Source organism: Centrocercus urophasianus, unplaced genomic scaffold (assembly GCF_019232065.1).
Source record: "Centrocercus urophasianus isolate 14NV4802_14NV808 unplaced genomic scaffold, USGS_Curo_1.0 seq_9, whole genome shotgun sequence".
Classification (NCBI taxonomy): domain Eukaryota; kingdom Metazoa; phylum Chordata; class Aves; order Galliformes; family Phasianidae; genus Centrocercus; species Centrocercus urophasianus.
Genome location: NW_024885532.1, coordinates 40,978,382 through 40,996,422, shown reverse-complemented (window position 1 = coordinate 40,996,422; position 18,041 = coordinate 40,978,382). Strand labels below are relative to the sequence as shown.

The 18,041-nt window shown below is 43.8% G+C and overlaps 1 protein-coding gene across 1 annotated transcript in view; it reads left to right on the top strand.

The window, feature by feature from the left end:
• The window catches only part of FAT3 (FAT atypical cadherin 3), a 361,667-nt gene that overhangs the window by 111,272 nt on the left and 232,354 nt on the right, over positions 1 to 18,041 (top strand). Inside the window, 1 exon segment of the mRNA XM_042839287.1 lies at positions 4,157 to 4,471. Within this exon segment, the coding sequence (XP_042695221.1) occupies positions 4,157 to 4,471 (315 nt within the window).

Below are 18,041 nucleotides of genomic sequence, written 5' to 3'. Positions count from 1 at the left end.
TCTTGCCTTCAGAAAAAGAGAATTCAACTCCTTTCAGTGCTTGCACTATTGAGAGTATTCCTGAGGGATGATGTGACTCTCGGGAGGAATGTATGTACAGAGCAGATACCCATGGCAGTGGGCACCTATGTAAACACCTGCATGGACAGCCCTGTGAGCACTCCCTTGCAGGGCTGTGGCAGCTCCATTCATCATGCAGTCTGCACACAGTGCATGCCAGATGTGTGAGGCACATAAGCAGGGAGCAGAGAGAAGTGAGGAAAGAAAGAACGGTTTTCTCTAATCCCCTATTACTTTAAGAGCCTCTTGTGTTTCTTGTGACAGTAGTAAATGTGTAACTTTCAGGTGGATTTTGTGTAGCCTGTGTCATTTGAAATGGCCTGCTGAAAGATAGGCATCAAGTGAATGGGAGAGGCAGAAAGGAAGTTAGATTTGCTGATTTTGGGCCACTTGAATAGCCACTAGCTTCTCATTGCCTTTTTTATTTTTGCTCTCGCCCATCACAGTGCAGCCTCTCACTGCACGCCACTTGCAAGAGCCATGCAGGAAACATTATTGCATTGTTTCCCTGAGAAAAGAGGGAAAACAAACATTTAAGAGAAACAACCACACAACCTTTGCTCTGGCGCGTTGCTGAGCCCGAGGGTTGCACCTCATTTACATATAAATGTGCCCAGGATTTTAATCAGGGATTAGCGCTCTGTTGTTATTTTTCACTCGCAGTGCTCATAACGCACGTGGTGCTTTGCAGATTGCGTAGGACAAATGGATTGTGAGGAATGCGGCTGAGAGGTACCCACGGCACCGCTGGCCTGATTGATTGCTGGTTTATTTCCGAGGGTGCCAGGAGCCCGAGGAAGTGCTGGCTTCAGTCCTTCAGGGATGCTGTAAAATGAGGCAGTTCTCTCTGAGGGGGGTGTAAAGGGCTGGCATAGAGCCTGCTTGCTTGGATTTCAGCTGCCCCGTGTAGAATGGCAGTATTGCCTCTGTAATGTGGCGTCCCGGTGGACAGCAGCATCTGTTTTTCTGCCTGGTTCGTGAATGCGTCTGCAAAATTGTGAACTTCTTTTGTAATCACTTTGAAATGTTCAGGATCTGTGCTGATGCCTCTTACTTCTTGCTCTGTTTAGCTAGGGTGTCGTTCCCTTAGTCATGTTTCTCTTCAAATTAACAGGCAGCTGGGATGAGCGAACCACAAAAACAGTCCATAAAAAAACTTCCAAAGTTTGTCTTCTTTTCTGCCCTAATTTACCAAAAAAAAAAAAGCCACTCTTTTATTATCTATTAATATCAAAAACTTTTAAAATAGGGAGGTTTGGGGTTTTTTTGTTTTTTTGTTTTTGTTTGTTTGTTTGTTTGTTTGTTTAATTTACTTAGAGTATCCTAGAATCATAGAATCATTAAGGTTAGAAAAGACCACTAAGGTCATCCAGTCCAGCTATCAGCCCACCTCCCCATGCCCACACACCGCATCCCTGGATGCCACATCTGCATGGTTCCTGAGCACCTGCAGGGACGGCGGCTGCACACCTCCCTGGGCAGCCTGTGCCAGTGCCTCACCACTCTTGCTGAGAAGAAATTTTTCCTAATACCCAACCTGAATCTCCTCTGGCACAACTTTAGGCCATTACCTCTCACCAGATTGCTGTTACCTGAGAGTATTGGCCGACCTCTATCTCACCACAACCTCCTTTCAAGGAGTTGTAGCGAGCAATAAGCTCTCATTTTGTGGTCTTATCCAGAGATATTCTCATCTTTTCTTACACTTTCACTCAGCTAACCCGAGGTACCCCAAGGCCAACCCATGGAGACCCCCAGGCAGTGTTTTGCAGCTCAGACACCAGCACTGTTGGCATTTTTCCTTTCATGCCATACTGATGAAGAAACAGTAATAATAATTTATTGTTGCCATTAGTCTTCAGAGTTCACCCCTCATCTGAAGATAAAATTTGACGTCTATTTGGAAGGTGTCACCCATATATATGGATTAAATACTCTTGTGTGCATTCCTGTGGGTGTGAACTACAGCCCCATAGCCAGGAAGGCAGCATGGACAAACTTTGTGCAGGTCATTCGAGTGGAAGGGAAAGGTGCTCCCAGTGGTGACACAGGGTCCCCACCTAGAGAACCTGAAAGGGAGAGAAGACTTTCTTCTTTATTTATCAAGCTGCTGTGTGTTGACAGGTGAAATGACAAGACATATTGAGCAAAAGAAATTAATCTGTATCTGAGACCTTTTAATAAATCAAAAGTAAAACGAAGAATCAGTGTAGCAGCCCCGCTGGCAGCTGCTAACACTTGTTTCATGATCCTATCTGTCTGAAATACACAAATGGAAAGGAATTGTTGCCAGGAGTCATAAAATGAAGGAAAAACTCGGAAGATAGATTTATTAGCATCTCAATTTTGGTGCAATTCAGCTTCATAAACAGAGGTTAATCTGCTAAAACCTTCCTTGCTCTCACTGGGGGAAAGCCCCACTCATTTCAATTTGTGTTTAAAGATCTAAAATAATTCTTCATGTCGTCTGAATAAATCAACATCTCAAGAAGCAGCACTTTTTGCCCACGTGGACTTATTTATTTATTTCCACAACATGCTGTTTATTATAGGCTCTTCTCATCCCTGCGATGTAATTTCTCTTCTGGACTTGTAGGCATTTTCATCACACTTCACTACATATTTCACCCATGTTTCTACAGAAAGTCATTATGTAGCGCAGCCGGCTACTGACAGGAATATTTAGAATACTCTGCCTTTATCCTACAGTGCTATGTTGTTCACCTTCGTTGGGTGAATAATATACCTCTGACCTGATGTTTTGGAAAAAGACCTGAGCCCGTATGTGGCTCAAACTGGCACTGCTCCGTCTTCCTTTCTCTCTGTATAGCTGATAAAGCTGTAGGAAAATACCTGCCAATTCAAACTAGTGTTAAAAGCTTAGTAGAAAAAATCTAAACTTGAAAAAAAAAAAAAAAAAAAAAAAGGAAAAAAAAAAGTGTGTCCTAGAAGACCAACACAAGTAGACTGTTCAGTGGCCCTGTGCTGCCTCCTGTCCAGCAGATTTGAGTGGGGACATCAGGAGCTGGAGCCTGACTCCTAGGAAGTGACAGCATCCCTTCTGCTCAGGGATCTTCTGTCTCACGATGAGAGTGGTACTCCCCGAGGATGAAAGTTACCTTCTCTGCCTCTTGTTGCTGCCCCTCTTGCCAGTGATGCAGTAAGTTCACTAGTAACTTCGACCAGAGGATGGGTTCTGCTGTCCAGGGAAGTTTTCTCCAAGGCTGTTTAGATCATTAGGCGTTTAAAGCTTTATCGGAATATCAAATCCATTCCATCCCCTGATGGCTCATGATTACAGGGCAGACATTTTCATGGCTTCTCTTCAAGAAACGTAATAGACTTTCCAGTTGGCTTTTAAACCAAAGGTCATGGCTGTGTCCAGGGTCATAAATGGAATAATTGCTAGTTTCTCAAAAGCCAGATTTGATGCATAAGTTGTTGGACAGGAGCTGAGGAATAATGCAGATGAATTACAGCTGAACTGCAGATAGTGAATTAAGAAAGGTTCCCAGCATCCTGCACCCTGCACTGCTAAGCAGCTCCCAGAGCCTCTCTGCTGAGTGCTGCTGCAGGCTGGGGGTTCTGAAGCGTCATCTGTGCCTATTATGGGGTCCCTAAAGCCTCTCTAAGGCTTCATAGAAAATTGCAGAACAGTCTGATTCTTAAAAAAAATAAAATAAGGCAAAAAAGACACCTTCATTGCTAGCACTGATCATAGAACTCTGGTTTCCTCCATATTTCTTTGTGCAATTCATAGCCAGTGGTGAGCTCCTTCCCTATCAAGGTTTGTACAAGCTTGCATCGCCAGCAGAAAGGGAAGGCACTGCTTCTGTTACTCAGCTGCAGCCCCAGCATGGAACTGGTTATGGCATTAGGACACTTACGAAGAACCATCTTTCTCAGTGCAAAGAGCTGAGATGTTGAGCAGGTTTCAGGAATCAATGGCTGAGATTCTTTATGTGCACATAATTAGTTTTGTGAGGTTGAAGCATTAAAAAATCTGCACGCATTTCTGTCAAATAGCCAAATCAAAATAGATGTGGTTTTTCATTGATCCTATTCCTGAGATCCTCTGCTTGCTGTTTTTCCACAGGAGTTATCTACACAGCAGATGTCCTTGACCGGGAGACAACCAAATCCTACTGGCTGACAGTGTATGCCACTGACCACGGGGTTGTCCCACTCTATGCTACCATCGAAGTCTACATCGAGGTGGAGGATGTGAATGACAATGCCCCGCTCACCTCTGAACCCATCTATTACCCATCCGTCATGGAAAACTCGCCAAAGGATGTATCTGTCATTCAGATCCAAGCCCAGGACCCTGACTCCAGCACTAATGAAAAACTGGCATACCGGATTACAAGTGGAAATCCCCAGAATTTCTTTGCAATCAATCCCAAAACAGGTAAGAAAATCCTGCTGCCTCATGGTGGTCAGGAAATGCTATTCAGTTGTTTATGGGCTTCGAGATCTGTTGATGGTGCATTGCTTTCTTAAGATGTGTTTTCTTCTTAGTTATGTGCCTAAAGCATCTTCCTCTGCACTTGTAAATGAGCACATGGCAGCTGATGCTGCTGCAATGATCACTCTTCTGTAGGTCACTGAATAGCTGCTGGCTGTGGCCTCTTTTCTGTGTCTGTAGGGATGAGACTTTGCTGAGAAGTGCTGGGAGGCAGATTCAAGCTGTTGTATACCGTGAAGCAGAGCCTCATGCTTTGTAACGCGTTGTGACTCTGCTGAACTGAGTGGCAGCACACTTGACAAGCACCTGTAATTAGGCTCTCTGTTACAGCAGCCGGATGCAACTGTACAGGTTGTTTCATGTAAAAAGACAATGCAGATGATCTAAAAATTCTTTTGGCCTTAAAAAGAACCTATGGGGCTGTGGTTGGCTGTCCCAGCCCCACTATGCTGGAACAACCCTGGGCATCGCTGCGCCCTCATTGCCACAGCTTGGGCTGTTCAGGTGAGGATGCAGATGTCACCCAATGTCATGGGTGCTCCATTGGATGCCTGCCTGTGTTTGACCACCAGCAGTCCTCATTCCAGCATTTGCCTCATTCCACCATCTGCCTTGCTCGTGTTCTGTATGGGGAGGCGTCTGACCTAATGGTGTGGGCTGAAGAGCCAAGGGGAGTGGGCTGATCTGTGTCAGAGTAGCTCAGAGGATCGATGCAGTTCTCATGCTCCTGGTTTTGGTCTGAGCTTTTGACTTCTTTTTTTTCCAAGTTTATTTATATCTGCTGCAAATTTCTAAGTGGCTAGAGAAACAAAAGGAATACACCTGAAAGGGAATACTTATGCTGTGGTATAAAAAAATTATATTCATGAAAGAACTTTTCACCATTTGGCTGGGCAAGCCTAATGCAGTGTGTAGCATAAGAAGGGGTCAGGATCATTCAGGCACAAGCCCAGGTGAAGAAATCGTAGAGCATGTGTATTCACTTTGTTCAATCTGGTGAGCCCTAAGGCACATATCTCACTTATTTTTAACACTTGAAATGGTCAAAGATGGCTCTTCCATCTGCATCCTTTCCCTTCCTCCCCCAGCCCTAGAAATCCCATATGGACAAAATAGCAGAGTTAGGACTCTGCCATGTTTAATGCATGCACATCCCTGCCATCAGCTCCTACTGTAGAGCATCCTGCTCAGCACAACTCCACTTATCCACACAGCTTTGGATTTCAGTGTCACGTACCAGAGGTGGGTGCTCGATGCTGGCTGCTTCCAGCGGTACAGGGTGTGGGGTTGCTCCTTCTGCTGGAGCAGATTGTGCCAGACTGAGAGCATCACCCTATTGAATTGCAGTTAATGCTGAGGATGGTTCAACTTCATTTTGAGCTGAGAAAATTCTGAGAACTAAAAGGCATCAGCATGGTTAACATTTTACTGTTTGGACAACCCGGTCCCCATTGCATTAGGTGAGGCTCCCAGCCAGTGCCTGACTGCATGAGGGAATAAATCATCCCCTTCCATCCAGCCCACTTGGTGCCAAACACAGAGCAGTGCGAGCTGCCAAGGCTGCCCCTTCTCTCTTGTTTATTTTCCCTTTGATCAGGCTGATGAAGTGTGTGCACTCTGAAGCCCCTTGTCCCAAAAAAGAGTTCTGTCACTTGAACAGAAGGATTTTGTCTTCCCTTGTGAAGTACTGGAGCATGGCGAGTTTTGCCCTCCCTCTGCTCAGCTTAGAGCCTTCCTCCCGACAGGAGGCTGGCGTCCCAGGAACAAAAGGCTGATGGGTTTGCCTAGAAAACGTCCCCAAAATCTTCAGCCAAGACTTTCCTGCAGGGCATTACCTTTGCTAACGCAATGATTTAAGCTCTGGTCATTTATATCGGTGACTTTGCACATGCAGAAGAGATTTGTAGTGTGCCGGCTCAGCGTGCTTGCTGGGACTCGGTGACACTATAACTCATGGAGCACTTTGCACAGCAGCCGTAAATGTGGCAATGTGCTGTATAATCAAGATTAAAAGGTTTAATGTGAACCCAAATATGTGATGATGGAAGGGAGTGTGGGTTGAGTGAGAGCAGTCATTTGTTAGAAAGGATCTTTTATTTTCTTTGTTGGTTTGAGAGTTCAAACAGCGCCAGCAAACTGACACCTTTCTGCTGTGACTCACCGTGTCTACAGGCAGCATGAAGGCCCTGATACAAAATTTTTACGACCTTTTCTGGGCTGCAGGAGAAGTTGGCCTCAACTGGAGAGAGGAAGTTCTGAAGCATTTGGGTGCTCTTATGGCAGTCAGATCTATTTCTCCTCCAGTACTCCTTGTATGCTTTGTCTGTAGGTACAAGAAACCTTTTAATAGAAAACCTGTAACTTCCTACATTATACATACAGTTCTGGGGCCCCCAACACAAGAAGGGCGTGAGCTGTTTTAGCAGGTCCAGAGGAGGGCCGCAGAGATGATCAGAGGGCTGGAGCACCTCTCCTATGGGGACAGGCTGAGAGAGGTGGGACTCATCAGCCTGGAGAAGAGAAGGTTCTGGGGAGACCTTATAACAGCCTTCCAGTACCTGAAGGGGGCCTACATGAAAGCTGAGGAGGGACTTTTTATAAGGACAGATAGTGGCAGACCAAGGGGAAATGGGCTTAAACTGGAGAAGTGTAGATATAGACTAGATTTCAGGAAGAAATCCTTGACTGTAAGGGTGATGAGACCCTGGAACAGGTTGCCCAGTGAGGCTGTGGATGTCCCCTCCCTGGGAGCATTCAAGGCCAGGCTGGATGGGGCTGTGTGCAACCTGGTCTAGAGGGAGGTGTCCCTGCCTATAGCAGGGGGTTAAAACTACATGATCTGAAGGGTCCCTTCCAACCCAAAGCATTCCATGATTATAGACTGGCCCAACACTGGATGGGTATTTTAAGTATGATGGACTGCAAGTAAACAGCGTGCATTTGGACCTGTTTGGTAAATCGTGGAATCATAGAATGTCCTGGGTTGGAAGGGTCATTGAGTCCTGGCTCCACATCAAAGAGCATTGTCCAATTACTCCTTGAACTCCAGCAGCTCGGGGCTGTGCCCACAGCCCTTTGGTGCAGAACCTTTCCTTCAGCCCCACCTGATGCAGCTCTGTGCCATTCCCTCCGGAACAGAGAGCCGAGCTCAGTGCTGCCCCTCTGCGCCCTGTGAGGAGCTGCAGCCGCCATCAGGCCTCCCCTCATCCTGCTCTGCTTGGCGTTGCACAAACCAGGGGACCTCAGCCACTCTTTATATGTCGTTTACCCTCTAGACATTTTGCAGCCCTCCTTTGAACTTTCTCTAATAGCTTTATGCCCCTTCTATATTTTGGTGCCCAAAACTGCACCCAGTGCTCGAGGTGAGGCTGCCCCACATAAAACAGAGAGAAACAGTTGCTCCCCTAGGAGCCAGGGTCTGCCACAGAGCTGTGAAAGGGTCTGCTGCAGAGCTGTGAAAGCAAGACCAGCACACCACCAGCATCCCACCTCTGCTGAGGATGGGACTTTGGGGCTCTGCTAGATCATGTTTGGGGTTTATAGAGGTTGTTTGGGGTCTGAGCCATGTGTCTGTGGATGGGGTTAGAGTTAGGATGGGAACGCACATAGCCCTACCTTGAGCAGCTAACTGCTGTCATCTCATGGGAAGGTCTTTGTTTTCTCACCTCTATTTTCTTTCCTAGCACACAGCCAAGCATCATTGTGCGTCTCAGAGCGTGCTTTTATCTTATGAGCTGATATTCATAGGTACAAGCACTAAGTGAATAATGGCGCACATGAGTATGTGTGAAACCATAAATCACCCACACTCCTGAACAAGGGAGCCTTGTTCTGCAGCCTGCTGGAGCCTACTTCTGCAGCTCAGGGTCCAATTCAGCAAATCAGGATTTTCTTTAGTTTTACTGGGCAAGGGGTATTGTCAAACATATTTTTCTGAGGGGGTGGTTAAAGTGTTTTTCAGATAGCTGAGAATGACTCTGATGGTTACATTACTGCAGGGAAAGGCATAGTGATTTCTGTGCTTCTTTTTCTCAGTGACATCTTGCACTCAGCAGGGATGGATGAGTTCTCACTGTCTGGTACACTGCCTGCCTGTCATCAGGGTCAAGCTAACACCTGATGGGGTTGATGTAGAGCTTGGGCTTTCCCTTCTTACCTTGACTGTTGTGCAGGGGAGGACTTGATCTCTGCATTTAGCTCGTGCAGTTGGAGGAGCAGCACTGGTAAGGGCTGGGATTTGGGGCTGCAGCCAGGGACCAGGCATGCAGAGGGACTGAGCCCACGGGATGCCATGGCAGCTCCCAGCCTGGTGAGTTATTTCAGGGTGAGAAGCTAGTGGAAGAAGGTAAATAAAACGTGTGATGGAGTTATAAAAAATGATTGATTAGAGCCGTAAATTCTTCTTTTATTTCACGTATATGGGTGTTAATTTCACAGAACAGCACAGTGATAATTTACTGCATTGATTTATTAGTTTTTGTGCTCTGAAGAAAATAATGAATTTTAATTCAAACCACTACATTCTTTTTTTTTAGAGTTCCGCATATATTGGACAAACCCAATAAAGTTCTCTTCAGCCTTATGTTGATTAAATGATATTTTAACTAACACTCCAGCAGACCATACTTAGCTCTCACACAGTGATTCTGTTGATGTTTATGAGTTTACATTTATGCTGGTCTGTCTGAGAATGTTGTTTATACCTGGCTTTGGCTCTTGCTGGTCATGTTTAACAAAGACAGATCCCTGGCATTCCCAAAACAGTATTTGCTGAGGCTTTAAAGCACATTGAACTAGTGGGGTTAGAAACTGTGCGTGGAGGTCAATATATCATTTCAGAGCAGCAATTCTCAGCTTCTGGAAGTTGTCTCTGAACTGTCACATCAAGATTTGACAGAGACCGGATGTTTTCGGACTGAAGTAATATTAATATTTATATAAGCTAATTTGGGAGTAGTGAGTGTCAGGTTTTAATTGATATGAATGCTAAGGAAGATAATATACCTCTGAAGGCTTTTCTTTCTTTGCACTTCCTGAAACAGCATAGCATCCTGCTGGGGGTGAACGCCACATTTGCCATGCCATATAAATCCTGGACTTCACCCTCCTTCATGCCTCCCGATTTTTACATCTGCTTTTGTCTTCTATGCTCAGGAGTTCTTGGAACTCTGTGATAAATGCTTGCTGTCCAAGGCCCAAGTGATTCCGTGTTGTTGCTTTTTTTCCAGCAGAGGAAGAAAAAATGTTAAATATTCCAGATTTTTGTTTTAAGTTCTTCTGGGTTTTTGTGGAGATAACATTTCAGAGGGACAATAGTCCAATTATTGACATTTATGCTGTACTTTGAGTTATGCCAAGGACCATATGGATAATGAATGGAAGCTAAAGCAACTTAGTCCATGCTGCATTCAGATCTTTTGGTTTTAAACTCATGCTGCCTTCGGTCAATGGAAAGACTAATATTTATTGGTTCCATAAAGCAAGGGGCATTTAAAACTTCCTCCATATAAAACACCAGACCATTTGAGAAGATGAAACAAAATAATTTCTTAATAACATTTCTAGGGGACTTTGGAGCAGCAGTATCAAACTAAATGTAGTTTCTTACTGTGTAAGAAGGATTTCATGCTACTTGTTAAAAAAGTCTGTTCTTCAAGAATAGACAACTTCATATGTTCATTCTTGAACATCGATTCTTTCTTCTTCCTCTGTAATTTTAGAGTTCTTCTGCATTACTGGAGGACTTGCTGAGATTGCAGCTGATGGTGTTTATGCTATTAAGCTCTTTTAAAATATCCCATGAAATGAGATCTTAAGGCATCTTGTAAATGAACGCCAGTAGTTTTGGGGTTGCTTGGTTGTAGTTTTGTGTCTGAGTGGGTTGTTCTATTTGCCTGTTTGTTTGTTTAATTGCATTCTAAGCTGCCATCTCCCTTCACAATACATCAGGTGCTACTGTGATCAAATTGGGAAATCACCTCCCTCCCTGCTGGAATGTCCTTCTGCAGTGTGCCTGGTGGTATCTCCTGCACACTGTTGGTGTAGTGCCATGTTCAGCAGCTCCATGTGTTGTGTGACAGCTGCGCAGATTGTGTCATGCTCATTGCCATTCATAGAACCACGGAATCACAGAAATGTAGAAAGGCTTGGCTTGGAAAGAACCTTAAAGATCATCTCATTCCAACCTCCTTGCTGTGAGCAGGGATGCTACACGCTACACCTGATCAGATATCCCCAGACCCTCTCCAACTCAGCTGACCTGTCCAAGGTCATGTGGAATTTCGTGATGGAAGCAACCATTGGTTCCATTGTAGATCTCTTAAATTAATGGTTTCATTCTCCCTTCTGTTATAAGATCATAGAATCCTTTGAGTTGGAAGGGACATGTAAAGGTCACCTAGTCCAACTCCCCTTCAGTGAACAGGGACATTCACAGCTAGATCAGATTGCCCAGGGCCTGATCCAGCCTCACCTTGAAAGTTGTCAGGGATTAGGCATCAACTACATCTCTAGTCTAGTCTCCCCGCAGACTTCTCTTCTCCGGGTTGAACAGCCCCAGCTCTCTCAGCCTGTCCTTATAGAAGAGATATTACATCCTTTGGATCATTTTCGTAGCCCTCTATATGTGCTCTAACTGCTCCATGTCTCTCCTGTACTGAGCACTCCTGGACGCAGTGCTCTAGGTGAGGCCTCGTAGCACAGAGCAGAGGGGCAGGATCACCTCCCTTGCCCTGCTGGCTGCACTGTTTTGGATGTAGCCCAGGATACAGTTGGCTTTCATTTTATTTTATTCTACATCCAGCTTTATACAAATACTCAGTTCTCCAACAGTTGCACAGTTCAGCCCAATATATCATAACGGATCTGTAACTATCCATAACTAACACAGATTTTTAAAATGTAATTCCCTTAGTGCATTAGCTAGCTTCCACTTTCTGTATTTTATGTTATATCAACACATACTAAACGATCTACTCTCTTTTCTTTCACCTCTCAATATTATTTAAAGTATAACTCTTAATGACTTCTTTATTATATGCTAACTATTAAAAATCGAGCTTCTAAGTATTTTAAAAGCTTTAATTTCTACTTTGGGATGGCTCATTCTTTATTTGACACCATATTTCTGGTGGTTTGCGCTTGGGGTTAGCAGCTCGCAAATCAGAGGTTCAGAGATGTTGCAGTTATGTATTAGTCAGTGAGACCTAAGCAACCTACCAGGCACTGTACAACATATTTGACAAAGTTGCTGCCTCGAGGAACTTGTCATAACAACAATGGTAATAGTAATAATAATAATAATTAGGAAAAAAAAAAAAAAACAGGGAGGAAAGGATGTAAATCATCAAGTCCATCTGCTTGTCAGTGCATATTTGCTCCCCGGAGCACATTCTCAATTAACTCCTGCAGCTCAGCAGTGACGCAGACTCTTCTTTTGATTTTGAATGAGTCATTTAAACTCACTGCTTTTCTTTTTTCTTTTCTTTTTTCCCAACTGGAAATATTTTCTGACCTCATTTTCTGAAAATTTGTCCACCATATAGAGTCAAATGGGCTCTGAAAATGCAAGCTATTGATTTTTCAGGCATCTAAGCATTCACAGACATCCATGTGCACTCATTTATTCGTAGGCAAACAAGAAGAAAGAGCAACATCACTTCTAAAATCATAGATTAAAGAGGAATAAATAACTCATTTAGATTAAGTACAATAATCTAGTGCCACACCATTGATTCCATTAAGAAAAGGAGAAGGCTTGGGCTCAGCTCACCCATCTCTTCCTTCTTCCATGGTTGTGATTTCCTCCACGCTCTGTGTTATCTGTGGAGGGGATGAAGGTGTGAGCTGTGTCACCTTAGTTAAGACTACAGTAATGCTGCTATTAATAAAATAATAAATCCAGCTTTATCACCTCTGCTGAGCAGACTTGATTTCTGCTAGCTGTGGGTTTTGATTCCTGAGCAGCTGAATACAGTTGAGCTTGCTGGATGGCTCTGATACCAAGTGCCTCTTTTAAAATTGCATTCACAAATGCAACACTGCTCATAAATGCCATTTTTTTTAATAATCAGATTTAAACACGGCATATAGAAATTTTAACCTTTCTTTAGATCTCCATGATGACCTTTTTTCCCTCTTCCATATTAAGAAGCTTTGTGAGAATTCCCATTGACTTGACTGGTCTGTTGTGTCCTCACTTACTCAATAAACATTTTTTAACCTGAGCTCCCTACTTGATTCAGTAGAGACTTATAAGTCCGAAGGGCAGTAGCATGGCGTGAGCCCATGAGTCTGTGTTTGCTTAAGGAAAAGGCTACTGCCTGACAGGAGAACAAAGCAGGGAAGCACAGATCTTGGGTTAATGTCATGCCAGTGGGGAGGAATTTCCCCGCAGATGTTAGGAGCATCAGTCCATCGCCTGTCGCAGTCCCATGCTGAACACCTTCGACATTTCCCTGATGGAAAATAACTCCCTCCTGCCCTGCCTCATTACAGGTTCTAGGACAGCAGGAATTTTGCTACTAGTTCGTAAAGTGATCTTGTTGTATGTTACATCTGTCATGTTATTTTCAAGAACATCAGGAAAGCAGACCTCTATCATATTCATAACTCTGGCTGTCACCTTCTGTCTGTCAGTCTGATTTCTCTGTTCATGCATTTCCAGAAGTCTAAACCAGTCAGAACTGGTCAAGAAACCATCTGTCTTTTTCATAGGTTATTCTGTTCCTTCACTACTTTGTAATTTGGATCACTGCATTCACTTGCAGGTGGACAAATACTCTCGATATAACTATTACTAATGACAAGCATAACTGAGATTATTGGGGGAAACTCTGTGCCGTAAATATTGAGTCACAACCCTGTTAAACACATGCACAAGTCTATGGATACTTGTCATATCCCGCCACACGTTATTACGATAATAGCAGTGAATGCCCTTATGTTACAGTAATTGGTTGTGGCCCAAGCCTGAACTCTGGCAAGGGAAATTAGGTTTGTGAGTTATGAATGCTGAGACACGGAGCCTGAGAATGTGATGTTCATGTAGAACCCTGTGGGTGTGCCAGGAGCTTCCAGGGAGGAAAGTAAAGCTGTGATATTAGGCCAGGTGAGGAGAAGACTTGGAGTGGGGGGGTAATGACTTCTGGTTTCTTTTGATTTGCTACTGCTTTTTAATGAATCAAGTAACTTGCATGTTGCTGTTGCCTAGCAGTCAAAGGTACTAATGGTGCCGATCATTTTGGACAAAGTGGACGTGCTGGCATCAGAACGGATATCACTAGCAGACATATCAAAGCAGATATTGCTAGGATCAACATTTTTATCTTTTCCTTCATTACTGTGAGTATGCTCATATTGTCATCTCAGGTCAGGCACTTTTCCTGGCTTCAGTATCTTCACATTATTGTATGAGCATTCTATCTCTTTATGGTCTGGAAGTTAGAAGTACAGCCTGCAGCCAATATTTGCTCTGAGGGTAACAGCCATCTTCAGCTCTTAAAAAACGGGTGGAGACATTTCCAACCTGAGGAAATGAGATTGACCTTTGCTGTATGTGAATATTGAAAAAAGTAGTTTGGAAATGGGAAGAAGAGAGGGGGCAACTGTAAAGACAGGTGTGTTTGCATAAGCCATTATGATGTCAATAATTGCAGTATTAATTTTTCTTTGTCTTCCATCACATAGGAGGTTGCATCAGCACCTAATAAACTTGCAAAGCTTCATCACCTTACAATACAGCTGAACTGGTCTGACCATAGCTAAGGTTAATAGCAGATTAATGTTATTTTTCTTCTTCCCTCTCTGACTCTCTGTCTCCATTAGAGTTACTCTGTTATAACCAAAGTTAATTATTTCTTGTGAAATTATTCTCCCATCACTTTCTCCCTTCCCTCTGTGTTAATGAGAGTGCTTTTCTCTCACTGGTAAGATTGACACAACTTCTTTGAAGTTAGTAACGCTGTTGCCAGTTCTTGCCAGTTAAGTATGTGACCTTATCAGTATAATTGTACAGATCGCGTTGCCATATGTCTAGATGCACTGAGCTTAATTTAACAGAAGACATATATGTGTAAAAATAAAGCAGTATCTGGGGGTTAAATATTGGAAGACCCCCCTAATCACAGCTTTCATCTTATACAAAACTTTCTGCAGAAATCTTAGAGCCCCAAGTTAAATGTAAAAAGTTTCCCTGTAACAGACTCTGGTCTCCTAGCTATATTTTCACATTCATCATCCCGTGGCTTCTACGATATCTGCACTTTCTCACCTGTTGTACTTGCATGGTGTCTCTTCCCTTGGTAGCAGAGTCCTTCATGCCATGTGGTGAGACAGAGAAGCAGTGCTGCCCCTTTTGTGCAAATCAGAAACTGAGGCAAAGAGAGTTGCTAATAAGCTATGCTAATAGTGAAGATACAGACTTAATTTACCTTCAGAACCACTAGCTATGTACAACATAAAGCCTTTCTGGTGAGGGTCCAGACTGCCCCACTGAATTTCAGATGCTGATCCCACACCTCCTCCCTCTCAGCTGCAGAGATTCCTCTACATGTGCACAGTGCCTTGGGTGGGCATGTAGGAGCACCTGTTTCCTACTGTATTTCTAATTAGCCCACCATTTCCCATCCTTGCATTTCAGCTCCTCTTCTCTTGCTCAAAGGCAAGCTTGGGATGCCCAAGGGCAAAGAAGGATTCCAGTTTGTCCATGTGCAGGACCTGGATGGCTCTAATGAGGCCTCCAAGGCATGTAGAGACAGAGCTGACTCATGTCCCTTGGGAAAATAAAGCCTGATGGGAAACCATCAGCCTGATGCTTGCACAGCAGCTTGTCAGTATGTCTGATGTCGTGGGGCAAGGAGGCAAAACCGGAGCTCTCACATCTCAGACTGCCCCCACACAACTGTGCTCTTTGTTTGTCACCAGTACATTTCTTTGTATTGTCTTTGCAAGAACATTTTTACTCGTTGCATCCTGTGAATGAGTCTATGTCATTATCTGTTTTGGGTTTGCTGCCATCTTAAGAGAAATATCATGTTTTTGTCAGATAGTTTGCATGCAAGGAATCTGTGCTACAGTGATCTATTTGGCAGTCGACAAGTAGCTTTTCAGATCTTTAAAGGATTTGCTTTTAAAATTGCCTAATTCCTGAACTTCAACTTCATAGCAGTGTATGAACACTGATGCACACTCACTTCTTTTTTCAAGTAGCCACAGTACCCAAAAGGTAAATGTAAGTCTGCTCTGCAAGAGATTATTTTGGCTATAGTTAATTTGCATCCATTTACCATATGCTGCATATTTTCTGACCATCACTTCAATTACCGACACCGAGTAATAATAAAATGTGCAGTATCAAAAAAAATAGTTTATGAGAGAAGCACAGGTGATAATAATACTAAAACTTTGGCTGAGTGATGCAGTTTATACCATCCAAGAATTTGGCCATCTTATCCTTTAGCAGATCTTATTACAAGACAATATTGTCATTGCTGAAAAATGTTCAAGTCATTTCTGTTAATGTGAAAACAGGGCATTTTTAAATCTCTGAAGAAATGTTGTGTGCCCATGACTTTACATTATTCAGAGAGATCCTTTGGGAGAAACAACTGAGGAAGAAGTTCCTCATTTTCATTATTATTCAATGAATTTAAGACAATTCTTGAGATGGAATCTGGGAACATATTAGAAATGACACTGGGAATAATTGTTGCTGAATTTAATCTATTGAATATGTGTGAACCTATGTGTGACTCTATTGAATATGTGTGGACTGATTAAACAGAATAAACACACAAAAGATTACCCAAATAGGTGCAGGGATGGAAAAAATGGCAGATAATAATAAAGGCTTAGATGAACATGATGCAGTAGATATTTTTCAAGTGAGTCTATAACTTCTTATGAGATTTATCTTTCTTTACTTTCTTTTTCTCTTGTAATACTTAATGTAATACAAACAGATTAAGAGAATCTTACGTATTAAAAGAAAAAAAAAGTCATATGACCAAAATTAACTGCAAAGTAATCCCCAGGGACAAACAGCTACATTGACTCAGTAAGGGGCCCATAATAAGAATTTCTATGCTTGTAAGCCCCTCTGCTTGAATTGTCTTCATTTGATGAGGAGAGAGTCCTCCACTGAGTGACAGCCTGGCATCAGACCAACAGGATACAGTGGTACCATCACCCTCCCATGAGCTCAGCTCCCATCTGTCTACTATGTCTCTCCCCTCCCACTTACCTGCTGATAACGAAGGAGGATCTAAAAGGCATAACTGCAAGTATCAGTACAGGATGGGACCCGACCTGCTGGAGAGGAGCTCTGCGGTGAGGAACCTGGGACTCCAGGTGGACAACAGGCTGGCCATGAGCCAGCAGGGTGCCCTGGTGGCCAAGAAGGCCACTGGCATCCTACAGGGCATTGAAAGGAGCGTGGCCAGCAGGTCAAGGGAGGTGATCGTCTCCCTCCACTCTGCCCTGGTCAGGCCTCACCAGGACTATGGTATTCGTTTCTGGGCTCCCCAGTACAAGAAAAGGCCGCGATCTCCTGGAAAGCGTCCAGCGGAGGGCCATGAAGATGATCAAGGGCCTGGAGCACCTCTCTTACGAGGAAAGGCTGAGCGACTTGATGTTGTGTTGAGGGACATGGTGTAGTGGGAGCTATGGGTAATAGGTGAACGGTTGGACTGGGTGATCTTTTAGGTCTTTTACAACCTTGGTGATTCTATGATTCTGTGACTCTATGACCTGGGTCTGTTCAGCCTTGAGAAAAGATGATTGAGAGGGGATCTGATCAATGTCTATATCTAAGGTGACGGCGGCCAAAATACAAGGGCAATGGCCGCAAGTTGTATCAGAGGAGGTTTAGGTTAGACATAAGGAAGAACTTCTTCTCTCATAGAGTGGTCAGGCACTGGAATGGCTGCCCAGGGAGGTGGTGGAGTCGCCGTCCCTGGAACTGTTCAAGAGGCGTCTGGATGACGTGCTGCGTGATATGGTTTAGTACTAGTGGTGGCAATGGTGATGAGGAGACGGTTGGATTGGATGATCTTATAGGTCATTTCACACCTTGTGATTCTATGATTCTGTGATCATCTTCAGAGGTCCCTTCCAGCCCCTACAGTTCTGTGATTCTGCATCAGGGAGAACACTGTGCTGCCAAGGAGGAGAAGGCAAATACGGACACTGCTGCGGGAGGTGTCAAAGCAAACGTTCAAATCTCTCGGTCTGTACTATCATCTATTCTTTTATTTTCTTTCCTATGTATAAATAAAGGAAATTAATCCAATATTCATTGCTGTTGGAGTGAAGGGCTCAAAAGGATGGGAGGGGAGCACCGGACCTCTGCTTACGTCTATTTTCGAGTGTGAACATTGATAGGACAAGGGGAAATGGTTTCAAACTAAGACAGCAGAGGTTTAGGTTAGATAGTAGGAGGAAGTTTTTCACACAGAGCGTGCTGACATACTGGAACCGGTTGCCCAAGGAGGCTGTGGATGCCCCATGCCTGCAG